Source organism: Simochromis diagramma, unplaced genomic scaffold (assembly GCF_900408965.1).
Source record: "Simochromis diagramma unplaced genomic scaffold, fSimDia1.1 OVJJ01000367.1, whole genome shotgun sequence".
Classification (NCBI taxonomy): Eukaryota; Metazoa; Chordata; class Actinopteri; order Cichliformes; family Cichlidae; genus Simochromis; species Simochromis diagramma.
In genome coordinates, this window is record NW_024387288.1 from 852,748 (window position 1) to 875,303 (window position 22,556).

Below are 22,556 nucleotides of genomic sequence, written 5' to 3' on the forward strand. Positions count from 1 at the left end.
GGTGAGGATGTTGATGAAGTCAGTGATGGTCAACATTCCTGAAACAGAGATCCACGAATCAACTCCAGCAGGGAACAAGATTGGCATGCCCAGGGGTTGGGATACATTTGTGTGGTTGTAGTGTCAGGGTTACAGTTAGGTTATGGTTCGGCTCAGAGTGAGGGACAATAATTAGATGTCCCCACTAAGATATGAAAACGAGTGTGTGTGTGGGTAGGGCTGCCACAGACGATTATTTTGATAGTCGACTAATCAGATCATCATCCATTGGACGTAAAAGTACAGCTTATTGCACCAGCAGCATCTGCTCTTATATAACCATCATTAGCTTACAGCTTCAAGTGTTTCAGGTCTGTGCTCACTAACAATAAAGACAAGATGAGAGTTTATTAAATTTTAATGAAATCTGCAGATTGTTTCGGTGAAGTTTAATAAACTCCTTGCTATCTAAACTATAACAGGACACCGGAGTAAATTCTGGAGCATCTCACACTTCTGATGATCAGCTGTCTGCTTGACGTTTATTCAGCTGTGTAAAAACTATAATCTCAGCCAAACCGATTTACTCAGGAACAAATAAAATACTAGAAAAAGCCAAACAATAACATTTTTTAACTTATCTAAGTGACTTATGTATGTTTAACCTGAGCAGCGAAAGACGGATGTGACCTCAGGTATGATCAGGTGATTAATTCAGTTCATTACTCGGGTTTTATTCACGTACAGGAAGTGAGGTCACTGAGCTGACCGTTTTCTGGGTCCATCCAAAGATTATTATTTTCACAAAGAAGCTTTTATTTTGAAAGGTGGTGTGTCTTGCTGTGAATCTTACCCACAAAGCTTTGCTTCTTGCTCTCCCACAGCGGAGCGGCTCGCACGCCGTTGGCCACCAGAGCGAAGAACGCCTTCTTCACCTGAAACAGCAGGGAGACAGACCGGACCGATAATCAGCGACGGTCTAATAACCAATAATCAGTCACTGATGGCCGTGTGGGCGTGTCTCTGCTCACACACACACTGATTAAAGTTTTCAGTGGCGACGGAGGCTGTGGCGTGCCGCCCCGGCGTCTCACCTGCAGCGTGGTGTCGAACACCACCAGCTTGGAGCTGGTGGGGATGATGTCGTAGCACTTGTGGCACTTCATGAAGCGCATGTAGATGTCTCTCTCCGACGCCTCGGACGCTGCAGAGACACAGATCTGAGGTCAGCACCTCTGTACACCCCAGATATCCACACCTGCAGTCTTACATCACTTCCTGCTGAGTCACAGAGAGAAAGTGCCTTGCTCGCCCTTCAGATTATCATAACAGCATTAACAGAAAAAACCTCAGTGTGTGTGCGCCACACGACAGTAATCTCCATGAGCTGGTTGCCACGGTGATTTCAACACACTGATCAGCTGAGCTGGTCTCTAAAGCCGTCTGTTGCCCTGACAACAGAACAGCTGACGGCTGGTTGCCCTGCCAGCTGCAGGACGATGACGTCAGACGCTTTTAGCCTCTGGGTGAAACCCGAGGCTTTTGATTGGACGTCACCGGTTCACAGGTCCCTCTGCTGGAGGATGATTTTCAGGGTTACCTGAATGTTTCTGCCACGTTTAATCCCTCCTCATCTTTACATCATTACATGTAACTTATATCTTTAACAAGCTGCAGCTCTGTGAGCGTCTCCTCCTGCCAATCACGTCGGAGCGAGTCACGCTGCAGCCCAGTCGCCAGGGACGGGCCGCTCCAGCTGTTTGTAACATCTGTAAAAGGACGGCTGTCCTTCATCGATGCTGATCATCAGGCAGCACACAGACTCGTGACAGGCTGATACGGACACCTCAGCTCAGGGTCTTACCGGCATCATCGGGGTCCGGCTGCTTCGACATGGCGTCTGCAACCTCCACCTGCAGACAAGGACACGGCACAGGTGTTCATCTGCCCGCCCATCTTTGCTCCGTGTGCAGGTTTACTGCCAACATCACACCTGACACACACACACACTGTGCAGAGAAACACTCCAATATTTATACTTCCAGGAGAAATTTCATGGTTCAAAGACGGCATGTTTCTGTGGCTGTTCAGTGTGAAGATCCACACAGTCCACTCAGAAAATGCCCACACGAGTAACACGCACTCCAACCCACTGTGACCCCTGATCATCACCCACTCTGACCCTGATCATCGCCCACTCTGACGCTGATTAACCATTTAATCAGTTTCACAAATTAACATTAAACTAGGGTTAAACTCCTTCTACTGCTGATACAACCCTTCAGGTAAAATCTGCCTCCTGCTGGTGGAAGTATGAGCTACAGTCTGCAGAGGGTGACTCCAGCCTGTACCTTTAACAGGGCAGCTGCTGATTGGATTGTTTTCTAACATGACGTCAATGCCCACCTGCATCTGCCAGGTGAATGCTACCTGCAGCAGCTGTGAGCGTGTTTAATGAAGGAGGGCAGCTGGTGTGGGAGTGGGTGTGGGGGCCTGCGCTGTCACGGGGCATCTTCCGGTGAGCACGCGGTCACGCCTCCGTGTCATTAAGCGTGGTGTGGCGGCAGCCGATCGCCGGGGTCACGTGTCCCCGTCGCCGCGGTGGAGTGTCAGCGTCCCAGGTGTGACGGACATGAAACGGCGGCGCTTTCGCGTTAACACCGCTGATTCCTGAACGCGCTTCTGCTGCGGAGAAATCAGTGCTAACACGACAGTGACGTTAGCGCGTACCCGACAGCCGCCGCTCATCAAACCGTCTGTCCTCCTCCTCCGCTCCGGTCCGCCTCGGGGTTCGTATCCGGGGATCAGCGGGACACTCACGGCTTCATCCCGTGTGCGCCCCGGAGAACCTGCTGTGCCGGTAAACGTCCGTCTCCAGTCGGCTTCAGGTTGAAACAGCAGCCGCGACCACCGGAGCCGCAGCCGCTAACAAGCTCGCGGAGCTAACAGGTGGCACTTCCGGTGCGACATTTCACAACAAAGCATAGGAGAAAAAAGCGCGTTTTTAGACTATATTAATTTATTTTTTTGTTAACTTAAAAATAAAATTAATATAAATAATAATCAGAAAAAGAACCGAAAGTGAAAGACTGGAAACTTTCATTTATCTTACCAAAACGTTTCAGCACCGCCAGGATGTTTTTGGCTTTCTTTATAAAGCATTTTAGTTTTATAACATAATTAAAATGGAACCAGCTCTGTTTTCTATAGTCACTATTGTCCTGTACCTGAATTTTTCTGTTATAAATATATTTAATTTCAAACACAGGTGACAAATGCAGAGCTCCAGCCTGTCCCATTAAAATTCACCTGTTTTTAAAACACCAGCTGGTTGAGTTTATTTTGAAAGTACAACTTCCGGTTCCCGCCTCATTATCCGTGTGAACTTGACGCGAACTTGCGTGCGCCTCAGCATCCCCGCGCTGGGTTGACGGAAAGAGCCGATGAGAGCCGGAGATGACCGGAAACGGCCGATGAGAGCCGGAGATGACCGGAAACGGCCGATGAGAGCCGGAGATGACCGGAAACGGCCGATGAGAGCCGGAGATGACCGGAAACGGCCGATGAGAGCCGGAGCTCAGGGTTTTGGAGCATTTCCTCTGGTTTTCTTTGATTTCTGATTAAACGTGTTTCGTTTTTAAAATAATAAATGTAAATAAATAAAAGGTGAGACTCTGTGACGTTTGTTTGTAGGTCAGCACCACCAACACCATCCAGCAAACATAGAGGATCAATAAACGCTCCGCACTCACCAGCGTCCCAACAGGGGGAGCAGGAGGAGGAGATGCCACAGGAGGCGGGGCCAGTGGAGGCTTCTGACAGCAGGAGGAGGAGGAAAGGGAGGTGAAGGAGGCGGAGGAGAACGTAGAGACTCGCTGGCCGGTGTCGGGGGGCGAGGAGAAGGAGCGCAGCCTCCTGGTCTCCGGACGCCTCGGCTCCGTCAGGTACGTCTCCAGATGGAAAACACTCGCCTCCTCCTGACGAGAGACCGGAGGAGCAGAAGGGGGAGGAGGGGAGGACAGACTGTGGGCTGGAAGGAGAGGAAGAAGGATGAGGAGAAATGAAAGGAGAAAAAATCAGAAAGAATTAATTATAAAGAAAAGAGGGAAGGAAGGGAGGAGGTGAGAAAATGAAGACAGGAGGAGAAAAACAGGAAGTAGGAGGAGGAGATGAAGAAGAACAGGGAAGTAAGGAGAAGAAAATGAGAAGGGGGGGGCGTGAAATGGGGGGGAGAGAGGAGAAGGAGGAGCGGTCAGTGAGGCTTCAGGAGTAAGTGAGCAGACGTTGCCTCCTGCAGGAGGTTCAGGGTCACTGCATCATCTGTGACACACACAAAACCTCTGATTTTTAGAATCAGGATGTGCTGCCCCTCATGAGTGTCGCTGCTGATGGGACAACACGGAGTACAGGGACCTGACCGAGCAGGAGGACCCGCCTCCAGCTCTGTACATGTCTCAGTACCTGCTGTTCCTCCTGCACTGCACCAACATACTTACACATACGTGATTATACTGCTCGTACTGTGTGTACTGTGTGGTTGCTGAGTGTAACATTTATCGCTGCCCTGTGCGTCTGCTGTTGTAACATGTGTTTGCATCTCCGAGCTTATCTTTTAAAAGGGGGCGGGGCTTCTTACGGGCAGGACGAATAACGCGGAGAGCGAGCGATGAAGAGCAGAGTGCCCTTCGTCACCCAGACGCCCCGCCTCTTATCTGCTCGCCTGCTGCTGGCAGGTCACGTCTGTTTGTGCACAGAAAGATGTGAACGTGCCGGCAACAAAAGCAGAGAACATTCAGTGCTCTGTGTGTGTGTGTGTGTTTAATAATGTAGGTTAGCTTGTACTTCCCACACACACAGCAATCTGCTAATAGGAAACTCTACACAGTGCTGGGGGGAACACAAAGTGACGGCACTTTAACAGATTAGAAAGAGGACCACACATGCATGCGTGCGTGCGCGCGCGCGCGCGCGCGCACACACACACACACACACACACACACACACACACACACACACAGTCAGGGCTCAAACTGTCTGAATTAAGCAGGACCAAACGTTTCTGAGAGAGCGCTGTGAGCGTGTGAGTCCTTTCAGGCCCAGATCACTGCAGACTACATGTCCCACAATGCACCCTGCTGGACATTAGGGTCATGTTCTAACCACAGACAGTATCAAAGATGTTCGCGGTGCCGCAGTCACACTCTGGGTCAGAGTCTGACCTCTGACCCCAGTAACCACAGGGCTGGATGGAAGCTGAGGAAGGGGTGGAGTTAGGTGGCTTCACGCTGCTCCTCCTGCTCTGACCTCATCACATCTGCTGCCAGTCTCCACCTGCTTCATCTCCAGCACCTCCACCTTGTGTCCACAGGCTGCTGCTCCTCCCTCCGCCGCCTGCTCTGTGACTCACACTGTACTGTATCTGTAAGTGCGTGCTGGACCAATAAAGTTGTAATGATTGTTCTGTGTGTGTGTGGGCGTGTCCACGCCGCTGTGAGGTCATGGCGACACTATCAGCTGATCACACAAACACTGATTACAGGCTCAGTTCTGCTGAAAAGATCCATGGCGCCGTGACGCACGCTGAGGCGGACCGCAGCGGCCATGACAGGGTGACGTTTGTGTTGCAGCCTTTCTTTGTTCACACACACACACACACACACACACACACACACAGGTGAACAGAGGCCCTGAGCAGAGCTGATGTGAGGACCGGCTAACCTGGCGCTCACCTGAGCTCATGAACGTGCTCAGATTGTGGCTGCAGCTCCGCTGCTGAGACAGCTGAGTGGAGCTACACCTGCACAACGGTTGGTGCCTTTGTGGTGGAGGTCCTGAATCATAGAAGGTCTTAAATAATCAGGCCCCATCTTATCTTAATGACCTTGTAGGACCATATCACCCTATTAGAGCACTTCGCTCTCGCTCTGCAGGCCTACTTGTTGTTCCTAGAGTATTTAAAAGTAGAATGGGAGGCAGAGCCTTCAGTTTTCAGGCCCCTCTTCTGTGGAACCAGCTTCCAGTTTGGATTCAGGAGACAGACACTATCTCTACTTTCAAGATTAGGCTTCAAACTTTCCTTTTTGCTAAAGCATATAGTTAGGGCTGGACCAGGTGACCCTGAATCCTCCCTTAGTTATGCTGCAATCCGGTTGTTCAGTGATGACGCGACGAATCCTACTTCCGGGCCTAAAGTAGTCTGCGTTTAATATGGCTTTTGTGTTGTTAACATGTTTAATGTTTTGTATTTTCTTCTATTTGATCTCAAAAAGCTCCTAAAACAGTCAGTGATCACTGTTGACCTCCCTCGGCTTTTATTACCGCTAATCATTAATTTAAGCTCAGTTTTTAAAACCTTAGGATGTAACTACAGCCCAGCCCATGCAGCAGTATATGAATGACTAACCTCGTATTGTGGATGGATTATCTCAGTTGTTCTCCTGGCTGAAGTTTGGTCCTTTTACAGCATCCTGCCATGCGATTACATTTGTTCCTGACCACCGAGAACACTCACGTTAACTTTTATCGAGTGGAAAAAAAGTTAGCTTGTTTATATTATGCTAACATAGCTGTGTCGCTAGCGGTCACGTAGCACATCATTATATACCAGCTAGCTCAACTTCAGTAACCCTACAAACGTCACTGCTGTTTAGTTTTCTGTCTTCATTTATGTTGGAAGTGATAACAGAGCTGTACGTTTTAATTTGTTTCCAAAACCCCGCAGTCAGGACATGCTATATTGTATTTAGATAGAAGCTAGCGAGCTAACTTCCTGCTAACTTCTAACTCCGTTAAATGTCATAAATTCCGTTTTCATGGATGCCTGGATGTTAAACTCAATTGTTACACCTGGTAGAGCAGAACGCTGATCATTTTATTAAAGATGACTTTAGACAGTTTTTCAACTCTCAGTAATGCCACAGTGATCGTTTGATATATGGACCTGCAGCGGAGTTTAGGCCCAGACACGGCTAGTGACGTCAGACTGAACAACCGGATAGACGAAGGCTATTAAAGGTCAGTTCTTCCTTCCCACTGTCACCACGTGCTCTGCGTGCTCAGGTTTCTTTGTATTATGGTAGGGTCTACTTCAGGTAACTGTGGCTGTGATTCACGCCACATAAATAAAGCTGAATTGAAGCGGACATTGGAGGTGAAACGAGCTGAAGAACAGGAGCGCCGTGGAGTCAGCTGACGGTCTCCTGCATGTTGTGTTTCAGCCTGAATCAAACGTGTGAATAAAGTTTGTCAGATTGTTGCACTTTTTTCCTTGGGCTCTGGACACTTCCTGCTCTACGTGACCTTCTGTACTAAACTCTGTGATCACGTTTACAGATACATTTTTTTCTCGTCCCGCGTGAGGACACAGCTCAGTCTACAGCTCAGTCTACAGCCTTTAAGACCGTTAGCTCTGATTGATCCCACACAGACCTGATCTAACGAGCCCGTCTCGCCTCCTCCTGCAGCTCTGGACTGATCGGCAGACGCCGTGTTGGCCGAGACCAGAGCGCCTGAGAGCTGCACCTGCACACACACCTGAGACCACCAGGGACCCTGCAGCAGTGAGGCTGTGGGTCCCTGCAACAGGAGGAGGTGCAGAGCTGCAGCAGGAGGTGCCCTCGTGGGGAGGCGGGTCGATAAACCACCGTGCAGTGTTCTGCTTACTGTAGTCGAGCGGCCCGACGGGGTCCGACCGCCCCCTGGTCATATGACACTCCTCCTCCTCGCTGCAGGAGGCGCGGCGGCCCGTCCTCCTCTGCAGCAGCTCCCGCCTCCTCCTGCCGGACAGAGGAAGCAGCTGCACGTGCAGCACGCCGCAGGGCTCTGACCGCCGCCTCAGCTTCGTCCCATCCGCCTGGCCTGCCGCTCGGTCCTCCGCCATTAACCATGACGTGGACTTCCTCCTCTCTCTCCCTCTGCCCGGCTCCGCCCTCCTCCTGTCTCTCCTGACCTCCTCCTCCACGCTGGGCTCATACGTCCTGCGCTCTCTCCGTGCGCCGCTCTTCTTCTTCTCCTCTGTTTGGTCCTCCTCCGTCGCTCCACACGGTTCAGACTTCCTCCTCATCATCCGTCCGTACGTCAGTCTGTCCCTGTTCTCTTTCTTCGTCTCCTCCCCCTCGTCTTCCTCCTCCTCGTTTCCTCCTGCGTACGGCTCGCTCCTCCTCCTCCCTGTCCATCGCTCCTTCTCCTTCCACTTCCTCAGCACCAGGCTGCTCAGACGCCTCATCGCCATCAAAAACACTCAAAGCTAAATCAAACGTCTCCTTCAAAGCGGCGACGGTTATAAACAGTTAATAACCAAATGAGTAAAACACTGTAAGTAAAGTCTGGATTTCATTCACTGGTTTAAAAATACAAATTCATCTTTGCTCCTCGCGTGGAAACAGGAAACAGTCAAACAGCATAAACCACATCAAACCTGCAGAGTGTGTTTCACTAGAACTGCACAAACTGAGCTCAGGTCAAAAGTCAGGAGCTGTCAGCCAATCCCGAGGCTCTGAAGACAATAGCTGCGTTCTGATTGGCTGCTGCGGGGTCCGTCAGTTTTAAGTTTTCAGTGTTTTTCTTACAGAGTTCAGTTTAAAGCCTGAAGGACGGCAGAGGAGGAGAAAGTGCTGTCGTCAAAGTCCAGGCAGGAAGTTCAAGTCCGCAAAAAGTCCCGACGTCCTGTTGAGTCACACGGAGACGGGGAGACGGACAGGTGAACGGACGTGTTTGTCCTGCAGAGTCCTCGGACTGTTTGAGCCCCGCAGAGTATCAGAGCTCGCTCTGTGTGTGTGGTAGCCACGCCTCCCTCTGCTGCCTGCACTGAAAAACACTGTGGAGCTAAAGTCAGACTGAGCCTCTCTGAGGGAGGAGGAGCAGGAGGGGAGGAGGGGGAGCGGGTGGAGGAGGGGGAGGAGGAGGAAGGGGGTGGAGTCTCGCTCTGTGCTCTGACTGAAGCTAACGCGCTGTGAGGTCACAAACATGCATCAAAGTCTGTGATAAACTGAGTCATCACTGTGAGCGTCACCGCCACAGGGGGACGGTTTGACATACGGGGACGTGAGCGGCGGCTGAGGTCGCTGCACTCGGACGCCTCCACACTCACAGATTTCACCTGTGGGATCATCAGTGTGATGATGTCATGATGATGTCATCCCATCATGGACCGAAGCCTCTGAGGAACGCTTCCGGCAGCTTCCGCCACGCTACAAACAGGTGTACCTAATAAAGTGTCTTGTTTCTTACTGACGCTCATCAGGAAAGACAAACCTGAGATCTGATTGGTGAGGAGATAACGACATGACGTGAGCGAGCGGCAGCGAGACCGTAACGAGCATTCGTGGCGTGTGTCTGACTCCCTGGTGATGTCACAGGTCTGAGGCTTCGAACACGGCTGTGAAGCTGCTGCGGTGTGAAATCAGGCCATGATGATGTAACGTGTGTTATTTCCACAGTAAGTCCTCAGAGCGCTCCGACGTCGGTGACGTCCACGCTTCCTGCAGTGTGGGAAAAAGGCCGTGAGTTCATGCTGCAGGTGGTCACAGCGTGAGACGGGAACAAAGGCGCTCTCTGCTCCGCCCAGCCCGAGGCGCCGCACTGCGGTTTTGAAGGATCACAGTTACAGGATCATGAGGCGGATACAGCGGCAGCTTTCTAATATCAGGTCACTGTTTACTTACACAGCAGCGGGGCGCTGGCACCAGCACGGATCAGCTGTCACAGCCTCGCTGGGTCATTCTGAACCGCAGACTCTGAGAGGCTCAGGCTCCGCCCCCAGCAGGACCTCCCACAGCTGGGCTCGCAGAGATACCAGCCCTGCTCCGGGCAGAGCTCAGCGTGACCCCAGAAGTCACAGACACTGGAAGCTAGCGACACAAAGTGGGCGGGTCCTGAGGTAATGTTTTCTGAATTCTGAGGCCAATGAGAGTACTGGTAAATACGAGCATTACTGAGGCAACGCTCCGTGTGTGGACGCTGTGTGTCATGCCAGCGTGATGAAGACATCAGCTTCAGCTAGCAGGCTAACCAGCCCCATGTTGGCTGTTACCATAGAAACTAAAGGTCAGTCATTCAACTTTAACCCACCAACAGCGTAGACAGACACGCTCAGACCTCCCTATGCTCCACCCACCCCCTTCATCTCCTAGGACACCCGGGTCTCCTCCTGTAACAAGCATCCATCCAGTTGTTCACCGAGAGGAAGTCTGCAGGAAAAAGACCTCTGAACTACCAAAATAAAAGCTTTTTTAAAGCTAAGCCAAGAAAGAAGCCTGTCAATCACAGAGTAACCCCGCCCAGAATCATCGCATCATCGTTTTCCTTCTATTGAGAACAAAGTTAAACTTCATTCAATCAGAGCGAGACCACCAGCTCTGACATCACTGACCAATCAGAGTCGCCCCCTGCTGGACGTTAGAGAGGCTGCAGGTTTGAGGCTTATGAGCCCTGCAGTGGGGACTAAGTGTGAGTGCACCCTCACATTATGGGCTTTTTTGCAGAATGTTTTAGAGGATTGTAGGGTTACGTCACAGTTCCAGGTTAGAGTCCACCGCAGTCCTCTGCAGCACGAGCACGTGTGAGAGCGAGCCCGAGCTGCCAAACGCTCCGACTGAAGAGACGCCAAGCCCTGCTCCGGAAATTCACCCGGGAGGGGCGGCGAGGGGCAGAGGGAGTGTGTGTGTGAGGGCCTGTGTTAATAACAGCAGCTGCTAAGCTGATTTATTCCCTCTAATAGAGTCTGAATTGACTTTTAATATCCGGAGCATTGATTGCATTCAGGCTGCTCACACTCACAGCAGCCGGCAGAAGTGATCCAGCGATAAACGCGAAGTCTGAGGTCTGACTCTAAAGTCTGAGTCTGTAGTCTAAGGAGCTTGGAAATAAAAGCGTTTGGATTTCTTTAAGTGGCTTGAAGACGTTTCACCTCTCATCTGAGAAGCTTCTTCAGTTCTGAAGCTCCTTAGACTACAATGACCTGGATGACTGGGAACCTTCACAGACATCTGAAGTCTGAGTCTGAGGTCTGAGTCTGAGGTCTGAGTCTGAAGTCTGAGGTCTGAGTCTGAGGTCTGAGTCTGAAGTCTGAGGTCTGAGTCTGAGGTCTGAGTCTGAAGTCTGAGGTCTGAGTCTGAAGTCTGAGGTCTGAGTCTGAGGTCTGAGTCTGAAGTCTGAGTCTGAGGTCTGAGTCTGAAGTCTGAGGTCTGAGTCTGAGGTCTGAGTCTGAAGTCTGAGGTCTGAGTCTGAGGTCTGAGTCTGAAGTCTGAGTCTGAGGTCTGAGTCTGAGGTCTGAGTCTGAGGTCTGAGTCTGAGGTCTGAGTCTGAAGTCTGAGTCTGAAGTCTGAAGTCTGAAGTCTGAGTCTGAGGTCTGAGTCTGAAGTCTGAGTCTGAGGTCTGAGTCTGAAGTCTGAAGTCTGAGGTCTGAAGTCTGAGGTCTGAGTCTGAGGTCTGAGTCTGAAGTCTGAAGTCTGAAGTCTGAGGTCTGAGTCTGAGGTCTGAGTCTGAGGTCTGAGTCTGAAGTCTGAAGTCTGAGGTCTGAAGTCTGAGGTCTGAGTCTGAGGTCTGAGTCTGAGGTCTGAGTCTGAGGTCCGAGTCTGAGGTCCGAGTCTGAGGTCCGAGTCTGAGGTCCGAGTCTGAGGTCCGAGTCTGAGGTCTGAGTCTGAGGTCTGAGTCTGAAGTCTGAGGTCTGAGGTCCAAGTCTGACTCAGAGACAGCTTCAGCTCCTGTCTGTGACTCCAGGCGATGGATACATGGAGATAATGAAGTCTCTGGCCCTGGTGTCCACCTTTAGCTTTACTCTGTGCTGATTTCTATGTTAGCATTCCTCTTAGCTCACCTGATCACTGAAACACTTGAGTCAGGAGAAGATTGACAGTTTGAAAGCAGCGAGTGAGGAAGAGGAGGAGGTCCTGATCTGCTGAGTCATTTACCTGAAACTTTAAAATCTCAGGTGTGTTCTTACAGCCTACCTTTGAACATTATTACATCTGGGCGGAGAATCGGCTTTGCTGTTTGTTCTCTTGGCTCAATTACACGACCACTAGATGGTGCGAAAGGTGCACCGAGGCAGGACACACTCCAGGTTCTGTGTGTGTGTGCAGGTGAATGCATGCGTTTCCACAAACACTAAAACACTCCTGCGTCAGGCTCTAATGTAACACTATACAATAACACACTCACACACTGTACTTCTGGCCTTGTCTCTCTTGTTGCGGCTGAACAGTTTGATGCTGACGGGGGAGGATGAGGGTTGATGGTTTGAATCCCTGGAGGCAGACCTGAAGATCCCACTGAAACTCAGCCTGACACACACACACACACACACACAGTGCAGTGTGAGTCTCTTTAAAGATAAATCTCCGAGTGTCACTTTTCATGTTTGTGTGTGTGTTCAGGTGTGTTTATTTACCTGCGTGGGGATCTGGGCGGTGAGTCCAGCTGTGGGGGTCCGGGCTGGTAGGGGAAGATGGTTTTAGGAGAGCTGGGGCTGGTCTTGGAGCTGGAGGTCCTGGCGGGGGCGGAGCGTGGGCTGGAGGGTCGGCTGAAGGGAGACCGATGGAAGAAGCTCCTGGTGGGGCTGGCAGAGTGGCACACGGGCTCCCCCTGCTGGATGGGAGGAAGTCATGATGGTAAACCTTCCTAACTGGATCTGTTCTGCTGTGGAACAGCTGGAGAACAGCTGTGTGACGTCAGCACACAGCTGGACATGCTGCTCCTCAGGGTTCCCTGCTAGGACCAGTTCTGTTTACATCATACAGTCAGGTCCATTTATATTTGGACATGGACACAAGTTTGGTTTTTTACCCGTTCACTGAAACATATTCCAGCTGTAGTTATGTAATGGACACAACGTGACAACGTGCAGACTCAGCGTGCAGTCGAGGTGGCCACATTCAGACTGGATGAGGGTTTAGGAGTGTCAGCGCTTTAACATGTGCCAGCCTCTTTTTAAAGGGACCAAAGTGTTAGTCCAATAATCACGTGACTGATTGAGCGATCGCCTTCCTTTACACAACAACTCAAAGCTTCCACTGCGCCTTTCCCACCTGTGCGTAGCCATGCCTCCCCCCAGGACACTTGTGCAGCAGGTTATATACATCCTACACACAGTCATTGGACCATTGACTCCAAGACTATTCACGAGCATCTTTATGTCTTTAAGCAGATTAAAGGTCCGCAGTGGATCTGAGGTGTGGCGCTGGTGTTTGGAAGGTTTGGCTGTGACAACATGAGGTCAAAGGTCTCCATGCAGGTGAAACAATCCATCCTGGCTACAATATTAGGAGTGACAAAATCTACAGTTTGGTGCTGAGAGGAAAGAAAGCACTGCACTGACTCAGGCCCGGGCTCAGTACGCTGCACACGAATGTGATTCCCTCTACTCTGAAATCAAATCGGGGTCAGGTTAAATTAAACATGGCGTTACCTTACTCCCGCCGTCCCTCTCGGCTCGGCCCGGGTCTCCGTCCAGGAAGGGCATGGTGAAGACGCTCAGGTCCTGCAGCAACACAGAGACGATAACGCTGAACAGCTGAACTGCTGAACTGCTGAACTGCAGAGCGAAGCGGAAACTCAGACGCCTGGCGTGCCGAGGAGCAGCCTCCTCTCCTGTTGCATCATGGGACAGTTTGGGAGGTAAACATGAGGGCGACGAGGGAGCAGGCTGAAATTATCAGCAAACATCTGCTGAGCCGGCTGAAGCATAAACTCTGGTTTCAGCTGGTCTGAGAGTCTGAGATCAAACTCCGCCTCCATCTGCGTCTCCCAACTTTAAACTCGTCCTGCAGGTTACAGCGTCATCGAGTCAACGAGCAGGAAGTCATAGAGGGCGACACACCGCGAGCAGCAACACCCGCACAGGCGGATGCGGCTTCACCTTCCTCTGAGCAAAATTGTTCACCACTACACTCTTCCCGAGGGGAGCTCAGAGGTCAGAGGTCACCACGAGGAGAGCATCCTGCAAGGCGGCGATCAGGGTTCACTTGCCCCTCATCCTCCAGCACACTGCCTTTCTCACCAGCCTGTCTCACTGGTTGCCATTGGAAACGGATGGCTGGGATGTGGACCAACTGTGTCATCCACACACACACACACACAGTCGTGTTTTCATATCTTTGTGGGGACATCTAATAAATCAAATTCAAATTCAAATTTTATTTGTCACACACACACAACCATACACAGTATGACATGGGGGTGAAATGCTTGTAGCTGTACAATGCCCGACCATTAAATGACAGAAGAAAAGTTTTACAATATTTACAATTTACAGTTTACTACAAAAATTTACAAATTAACTTAGGAATTTACAGTAAAGAATGTGCAAATAGCAGAAGAGATTATAAAGATAAGGATTATAAATGATAGGAATTATAGGATTATAGGAAATGTGTGGTGGTGCGTGTGGTGACGTGTGTGGGAGAGTCCAGTCCTACACCTGGTTCAGGCCCCGAATAGCCTGGGGGAAGAAGCTCCTCCTCATTCTCTCTGTTTTGGCCTTAAGGGAGCGGAAGCGCTTCCCAGACCTCAATAGTGAGAAGAGTCCATTGTTGGGATGGGAGAGGTCCATCATAATCTTCCTAGCTTTAGACTTGCACCGCTTGGTGTAGATCAGGGGTGTCAAACTCAAATACACAGTGGGCCAAAATTCAAAACTGGAACAAAGTCGCGGGCTGACGTTAATATTTATTGAAATATATTTATTCCTCCAGATATGAAAACGAATCTTTTCTTATGGACTCAAACACGTTTTGCTGAAAAACTGAATATGGAACAAGCAAAGCTTAATACTAAACAATATATATATTAGCTGTATAATACCAGTAGGCCAGCTCTGATAGTAATTTGGTATGGCTTTGCGGGCCAAATGTAAGTAGGCTGCGGGCCAAATTTGGCCCGCGGGCCAGAGTTTGACACCTATGGTGTAGATGGACAGCAGGTCAGACATTAGACAATAGACATAATGCTTCCCCTAGCGTGTGTGTGTGTGTGTGTGTGTGTGTGTGTGTGTGTTTAGTGGTTCCAGAGGTGGACGAGAGTCGAGTTGACCCGTGACCCTCAGTGAACTCCAGGTCAATCTGTCCTCTGGGGATCAGGCTAATTGTTGGACAACAGATTAAATCAGCCAGTGTTTGGCTGCCTCGGGGTGGTGACGGAGGCGGTCTGTGATGCAGTTCGGAGTCAGCCACGGACATTAGTGTGGACCATGAGACCAGAGGAGATGAGCAGGAACACTCCTCAAACACTCCCATCCACCGGGCCTCACCCGCCTCTCACCCGCCCACCACCACCATCACTCAGTGTGGCTTCATCTCAAACCTGCAGGGACTCAAGCCTGTCCTCAGCGTGTTCACATGAAGTCCTGCATGGACGAGCGTCCTCCAACCAGAACAGCTGCTGACTGCCGGTCACTGCGGCTCTGTGTGTGTGTGTGTGCGTGTGTGCGTGCGTGCGTGCGCCCGTGCTTCTTGCCTCGTCATCATCTCTGTGGGATCAGACGGAGCGATGCTGACTCGACTGCTTTAAGTTTCTGTCTGATTTCACACAAGGCTGCACCTGTTAGCCCCGCCCACCTCCTCACACACTGGTCTGATGAGGGACCTAAGCCCCTCCCCTGGTCTCCGAGCAACATTTGCTGTGCCTCTGTTGGCGATGTTATGATATGAGACACACACACACACACACACACACTTACAGGCATGTGGAGCCTCAGCGGTCTCCTCCTCTTCCTCCTGTCGCTCCTCTCCTCCTCCTCCTCCCTCCTCTCAGCCGTGCTCCCCATCTGCAGCAGAATATCCGCTCAGACAATTATCAGCTTATCTCCACCCAGCACAGCACGGCCTCCAACTACTGCTGTGGTATTTAAGTACTGCTTTGACACTGCTATAGTACTACAGTACTGCTTTAGTACTGCAGTAGTACTTACACTGACCTCCTGTAGTACTGCAGTAGTACTCCTGCTGCTGGATGGAGTCCAGGTGAGTGGGCGCTGCTGGCTCACCTGTGTACTCTCAGCGTGTACTCTGTCGTAGTAATGCAGTAGCGGTGCTGTCCGCGTGCTGCCGGGTCCTCTGACCTCCTCCGGGGCTCGGCGCGGAGCAAGCCGGGGCTCGGTGCGTGGATCGCGGCTGTGCAGCTGCCGCGCGCCGGGGCGTGGAGCGGAGGCTCCATGAGGCGGCAGCGGGCACGATTACGCAGCGCGTGCTCCGGCTCGGATGAGAGACGAAGTACTGTTACTATGACTACTAAGAGCGCTCGTACGACGTCACGACGCAGACGCAAGCTGTGTCCCAGCGACCGCACGCTTCGTAGTGCGGATTTGGAGACCGATTACGTCACAGCGACGCGACGAAGGGTGTCCCAATTCAGGGTCTGTACGCTTTTTTTTATCCACACCCACCGCCGCGCTATGAATTGTGGGATATATGGGACCACGAAGCGTGCACCGGACCACGCTTCTTTTTTTAAATTCAATTATTAAACTTTATTAAGAAACAGTACACAGAACATGTACACAACCAGAACAGAATGAACATATGCCAGGGGGTGTAATACAAAGAGTTACATACATTCAAATAATTTGTAATTACTACAAACAGTAATAGTTTCCACAGCCTTTTTGTTAAGTGATCCACGAATCAATTTTATGTAACATAAAACATCATTGTAGTAATGTTTAAAATGAGGCTTTTTACAATAAGTTAAAATACAACATTTTCCCGTTTCACAGTAAAGTCTTTGTAGAGATGTCCAGCAATGAATCTACTGAAGTCTTTCCAAAATGTTCTAGCGCATGAACAGATCCAGAAGAGGTGCTGCACAGTCTCAGGATGGCTTCCACAAAATCCACAGCTCACATTTATGTCCCTTTTCAACTTTGTCATATAATGATTAGCAGGATAAAATTTATGCAGTATTTTAAATGAGACTTCCTTCACTTTATTCGTTACAGATACTTGTTAGGAATTGTCCATGCTCTTTTCCAGTTAATGTCACTGACAAAGAAATCCCAGTAAGAGACCACATGTGGGATAGTTAGAGATTCTGTCTGGAACAAAGCACGAATATTCTTATTACTTTTACTGTGGTTTGTTAGACAGATTCTTCCTACGGGTGTATCCACAGGGTTGGGGAGAGAAACAGATGATATGCAAGGTTGAATACCTTTAAAAAGCATTATAATACCTGCAGGTATTGCATCAAATAATATGGCATATTCTTTGGGTGTGGCTGGAAATTTATAAGTGTTTAAGAATTCTGAATAAGACATAAGCTGCCCATTAGGATTAAACGGCTGATTCACTAAAACAATCCGTTTCTCAACCCACCTAGAAAAAAATAATGATTTATTTTTATGCACTATGTTCCTATTATTCCAAATTGAATGCGTATGGGGTGTAAAGTTGTGTTTATATATAAGCGACCAAGCTAATAGAACTTGTTTGTGAAACATCGAGAGGTTTTCTGGAAGCTTATCTATATTATAATCACAACCTAAGATGAAACTGGACATCTCTACAAAGACTTTACTGTGAAACGGGAAAATGTTGTATTTTGTTTCTTTCGAAGGCAAAAAAAAAAGATGATGTTTACTTTATAATAAACTTGTTAGTTATCTTAGCTAAATTTTATTTTCACAAATGCAAATACAGTAACAAAAAGGCTAGTTTTAAACATTACTATAATGATGTTTTATGTTACATAAAATTGATTCGTGGATCACTTAACAAAAAGGCTGTGAAAACTATTACTATTTGTAGTAATTACAAATTATTTGAATGTATGTAACTCTTTGTATTACACCCCCTGGCATATGTTCATTTTGTTCTGGTTGTGTACATGTTGTGTATACTGTTTCTTAATAAAGTTTAATAATTGGGAACTCTTCTTGTTTCGTAATAACACAAACACTAAATCCTGCTTCTCTGGTGCTGTTGTGTAGCAGTGTGTACACCTGAGACTGTCACCTGTCTGTCTGTCCTGCACTCTCTCTCTGTTTCTTTCTCTCTGATTGTGGAATAAAAGTATGAACATGTGTTTATAAGTTACACTTGTGTTTGAATCCTGCAGCTTATCACACATTTGATTTCCATGTGTGACGACTGCAAGTGTCCAGAGTGAGGACAGACTGAGGGACCCACTGCTGCACATCATCTGTGAGGCTTTGCAGCCCTGATGATCCACCAGGACAAACTCAGCAGTGTGTGAGGAAGAGGAGGAGGAAGAGCCAGCAGCAGCTGACAGATGGAGAGAATAGACAGACTGTTCCCTGTTTGTGAAGGACTGCTAGGAAAGTTTAACATAACTGTCTGTGCTGAATCAGTCTTATTAGGTAATGTTCAAATAATGTGATCATCCCAGTGTTTCCAGTGTGGGAGAAAGTACTCAGGGCCTTCAAGCTGGCTGTAGTTAAACCTTTGCTTACAAAGCCATCTCTAGACCCAGCAGTCTTAGCTAATTATAGGCCAATCTCCAACCTTCCTTTCATATCAAACATCCTTGAAAGAGTAGTTGTCAAACAGCTAACAGATCATCTGCAGAGGTTTATTTGAAGAGTTTCAGTCAGGTTTCAGAGTTCATCACAGCACAGAAACAGCTTTAGTGAAGGTTACAAATGATCTTCTTATGGCCTCTGACAGTGGACTCATCTCTGTGCTTGTCCTGCTAGACCTCAGTGCAGCGTTCGATACTGTCGACCATAATATCCTATTAGAGCGATTAGAACATGCTGTAGGTGTTACAGGTGTAATATGTGTCATACATTACACATATTACACAAATATGCTCTCTTCCACAGCATGTCTTTATCCTGTCTTCCTTCTCTCATCAATCACAGCAGATGGCCCCGCCCCTCCCTGAGCCTGGTTCTGCTGGAGGTTTCTTCCTGTTAAAAGGGAGTTTTTCCTTCCCACTGTTGCCAAAGTGCTGCTCATAGGGGGTCATATGATTGGTTGGGTTTCTCTCTGTATGTATTATTGTATGATCTACTGTACAATATAAAGCACCTTGAGGCGACTGTTGTTGTGATTTGGCATATAAATAAAGCTGAATTGAACTGAATAAAACTAAAAAAAACATTTTGTTTTACTGTGGCTGCAAAAAACTTTCCATCTATACTAAATGACCTTTCACTGTTTCTCTAACAGGTGTAGCATAGACTACATACGTATGATAATCTCCACCCTCCTTTACTTCTTCCAACCATTCGAGTGTCCACAGGGTCAGTTCTGGCCCCCGGACCTTATGTTTGACACCCCTGACCAAACACCACCCGTGCTCTTCTTCCTGCTCCACCTTATGGTAAAGAAATCCAGCAGTCTGTTTAAAATACTGTCACATTTTTATTGTTTCATTTACAAAAAGTTTCATTTTCTACAGTTTATTGGAGTGTGAGCCTCAGAGTCACCGCACTGAGGCTCAGATACATTCATACAGCGACGACACACACACACACACACACACACACACACACACACAGGTCATTTCCTGTCAGTCTCCAGGCAGACGGAGCAGGTGGAGGTTCTCTTTATAAAGCACCACAGTAAAACCAGGAACCTCCATCAGTCGCCTCTACTGAAGGAAGGACCGGAACCAGGAAGAGGCTTTTATTTTGTTAGATGTCACTTCCTCCTTCCTGTTCATATATGTATGTACACGTGTATTTATACATGTTAAACTGCTCCTCCTACAGTCACGCCAATGAAGATCAGTCGCTTCTCTTCCTGTTTAGAGACTCACAGCTCGCTCCTCCCACGGGTGGAGCAGATGGCGTTGGTGGAGCTGGCCGCCTCTGTCGGCCCATGCCACAGGAAGTGAACGGTGCTCATGACTTTCAGTGAGTGTAGGACTCCAGCTGCAGCTCCAGATGTCGTAACATTTGGAACCGTGCATTCTGGGTCGGCTGTTTTACTTCAGCGTAAAGTGGCAGCAGAGCCGTTAGCCAATCAGATCACAGCTGACACGGCGAGGCGGTTTGCTGTGCAGGTCAGCAGCCTGATAACGCACAGCTAGCTTTGCTAATCCTAACTGCCATGTAAAGCAGGGCTAGCTTACCCTGAGTACGGGTCACTGTTGCCATGACGATCACCCCCCCCCCCCCCCCAGAAAAAAAATCAGATGTTTAAGTAATGCGCCCGTCGATTGGCAGCAAAGTCGACAGAGGGGGCGGGTCCCAAGACCAGTGACAGTACCTCGCTCGTTCACGGCGTGTCTGATCGATTCGTTAGCAGCTCTGCTCTTTTCCCGCCTTCGTCATGTTTAAACAGAGATTCGCTGGGATCACAGCTCAGCTCGCCGTCACAGTCAGCACAGCGAGCGTTCAGTCCTACACTCACAGGGCTGTCCTGAGGATAAACACCCAGAACTCCTTTCTGCTCGTCACTATTTAAAAACTTCGATGGCAGAGACAGAGGACTGTGAGGGAACTCGTGTCTCTGACCTCGGCCGTTTCTTTGGCACAGGCCAAAATACCAAAAAGGAGGCGGCCATCTTCACACACCTGCTCAGGACAAGCTGGAGGAAGGAGTCACGTGACTCGCTCTCTTTAGCATCGAGCTCCAAGGACTCGGAGACCAGAACCTCCCTCACAGCTCTGAGGGAGGTGTTAGCCAGGTCAGTGCTAGCAGCACAAGCTAACTCTGATGAAATAACCTGGCCAGGTGTTTCCGTATGCAGTCATGTACTGTGGAGTCAGATCAGCTGGCCGAGGCCCTGAACAGCCGGTGATGTCAGCAGACGACAGGAAGTTCAGGGTTTTGGGGCATTTTTGGAAGCGTTGATGCGCCGTCCTGCCTCACAGGAACTTGCATCGGTTCTCATGGAGGCGGCAGCTGCTGGGGAACAGCTGGAGATCCAAACTACCCGGCCCGACTGTGACTGCAGCACACGGGTCGAACGAGCGTCCTAAATTATTTACAGAGATGAATTCTCAGGACGGAAAAATAAAAGAATGAAAGCACCGTGCAGCAGCTGAGTCACTAACCGTGCTGAGCACAAACAAGCGGGCGCAGCACAGCGTTTCCACCTGTGAGACTTTAATGAGGTAACCAGTTCCTGAAACACCTGGAAACACCTGGAGTCAGTGACTGAGGCGGGGTTAGCCCTGATGGAGGTCAGACTGCAGGTGGAGCGCTGCCTGAAGTACTACACCTTACTTTAGAGTCACTGAATCGATCACAATAACAGATCCCAAGGAGGCGTTAAACCATGTGACCTGTTACAGCAAGGAGAGAACAGCGAGTGGACGAGGAGTCAGGAAGGAAACAGAAAGGAGGTAGTAGAGGAAAGGAAAGAAGGAAACCTGAAGAGAGAGGAGGAAGGATGAGAGGAAGTCCAGGTGTGAAACGGCAGCGAGCTGTGAGTCGGACGGCCGGGCAGCTCCGCGGGTTTAATGGAAACAACAAAAACACAAAGTAAACAATAAAAGATCACAAACATCAAAATGTAAAAATCCAGCTCGTAGAAAAGTCTGAGGTATTTCTGCTGTGTTGAGGTGGTCTGTGCTTCAGGAGCTCTACTGTTGTCTCTACTGTCGTCTCTACTGACACTCTCATTGATCAGTGCTGATCATTAACCCCCCCCCCCCACACACACACTCTGTACAAACACAGATTTGCATGTGGTCAATGTCACTAAAATAAAACTAACAATAAAAAGAATCTACAGAAATATATTCATCATCATCATCATCATCAGGGTCAGCAGCAGCATTGTAGACATTCATGTTACATGTATGGCATCACAGAAGGGAAGAACAGGGGCGTTAGAAGGACACAGGCGACCTTTGACCTCTGCAGCAGCTTGTTAGGATCAGTCTGTGGATCTGGACACCTGGATGTGAGTCAGTGGGGCCTGAGACGTTCATAAACAGAAATCAGCTGTTTGACCTCACAAATGAAATCTCAGTCACATAGTGTGCATGTCCAGGGCTTTTATTGTGAAAGGCAGGGACAGGAAGAAGCCCTCCTTCCACACGTGTAGAATAAATCATGCAGCACTCACATGTTGGACGCTCAGTTTGAAGGCTTTAACCTGAAGGTGGCGCTGCTGAAGGTCAAAGGTCACCGGTCTCTCAGGTAACACAGGCAGGAAATAGGTGTAAACTCAAACCTGTCACACCATGTGACTGTTTACACACACACACACACACACACACACACACACACACACACACACACACACAGGCTCACAGACACACACACACACAGGCTCACAGACACACACACACACGCATACGCACACACACAGGCTCACAGACACACACACACACGCATACGCACACACACACGCTCACAGATACACACACACACGCTCACAGGCTCACAGACACACACACACACACACACACACGCTCACAGACACACACGCTCACAGACACACACACACACGCTCACAGACACACACGCTCACAGACACACACACACACACACACACACACAGGCTCACAGACACACACACACACACACACACACACACACACACACACACACAGGCTCACAGACACACACACACACACACACACACACACACACACACACACACACACGCTCACAGACACACACACACGCTCACAGACACACACACACACACACACACACACA

General features: G+C 49.3%; 1 protein-coding gene across 1 annotated transcript in view; it reads right to left on the reverse strand.

Annotated features, from left to right (window-relative positions):
• Positions 1-16,293, reverse strand: part of LOC120716342 (5'-AMP-activated protein kinase subunit gamma-2-like) — a gene marked incomplete at its 3' end in the record, with an annotated part of 20,094 nt that extends 3,801 nt beyond the window's left edge. Inside the window, exons 1-10 of the mRNA XM_040003853.1 lie at positions 15,884-16,293; positions 15,653-15,739; positions 13,385-13,456; positions 12,368-12,564; positions 12,139-12,260; positions 3,732-4,009; positions 1,844-1,892; positions 1,074-1,183; positions 833-914; positions 1-38 (exon numbers count right to left, since the gene is read on the reverse strand). The exon at positions 1-38 is cut by the window's left edge and continues 21 nt beyond it. Coding sequence (XP_039859787.1) covers positions 1-38; positions 833-914; positions 1,074-1,183; positions 1,844-1,892; positions 3,732-4,009; positions 12,139-12,260; positions 12,368-12,564; positions 13,385-13,456; positions 15,653-15,739 — 1,035 coding nt within the window. The remainder of the gene's footprint in view (positions 39-832; positions 915-1,073; positions 1,184-1,843; positions 1,893-3,731; positions 4,010-12,138; positions 12,261-12,367; positions 12,565-13,384; positions 13,457-15,652; positions 15,740-15,883) is intronic.
• Between the last annotated feature and the right edge of the window lie 6,263 nt (positions 16,294-22,556).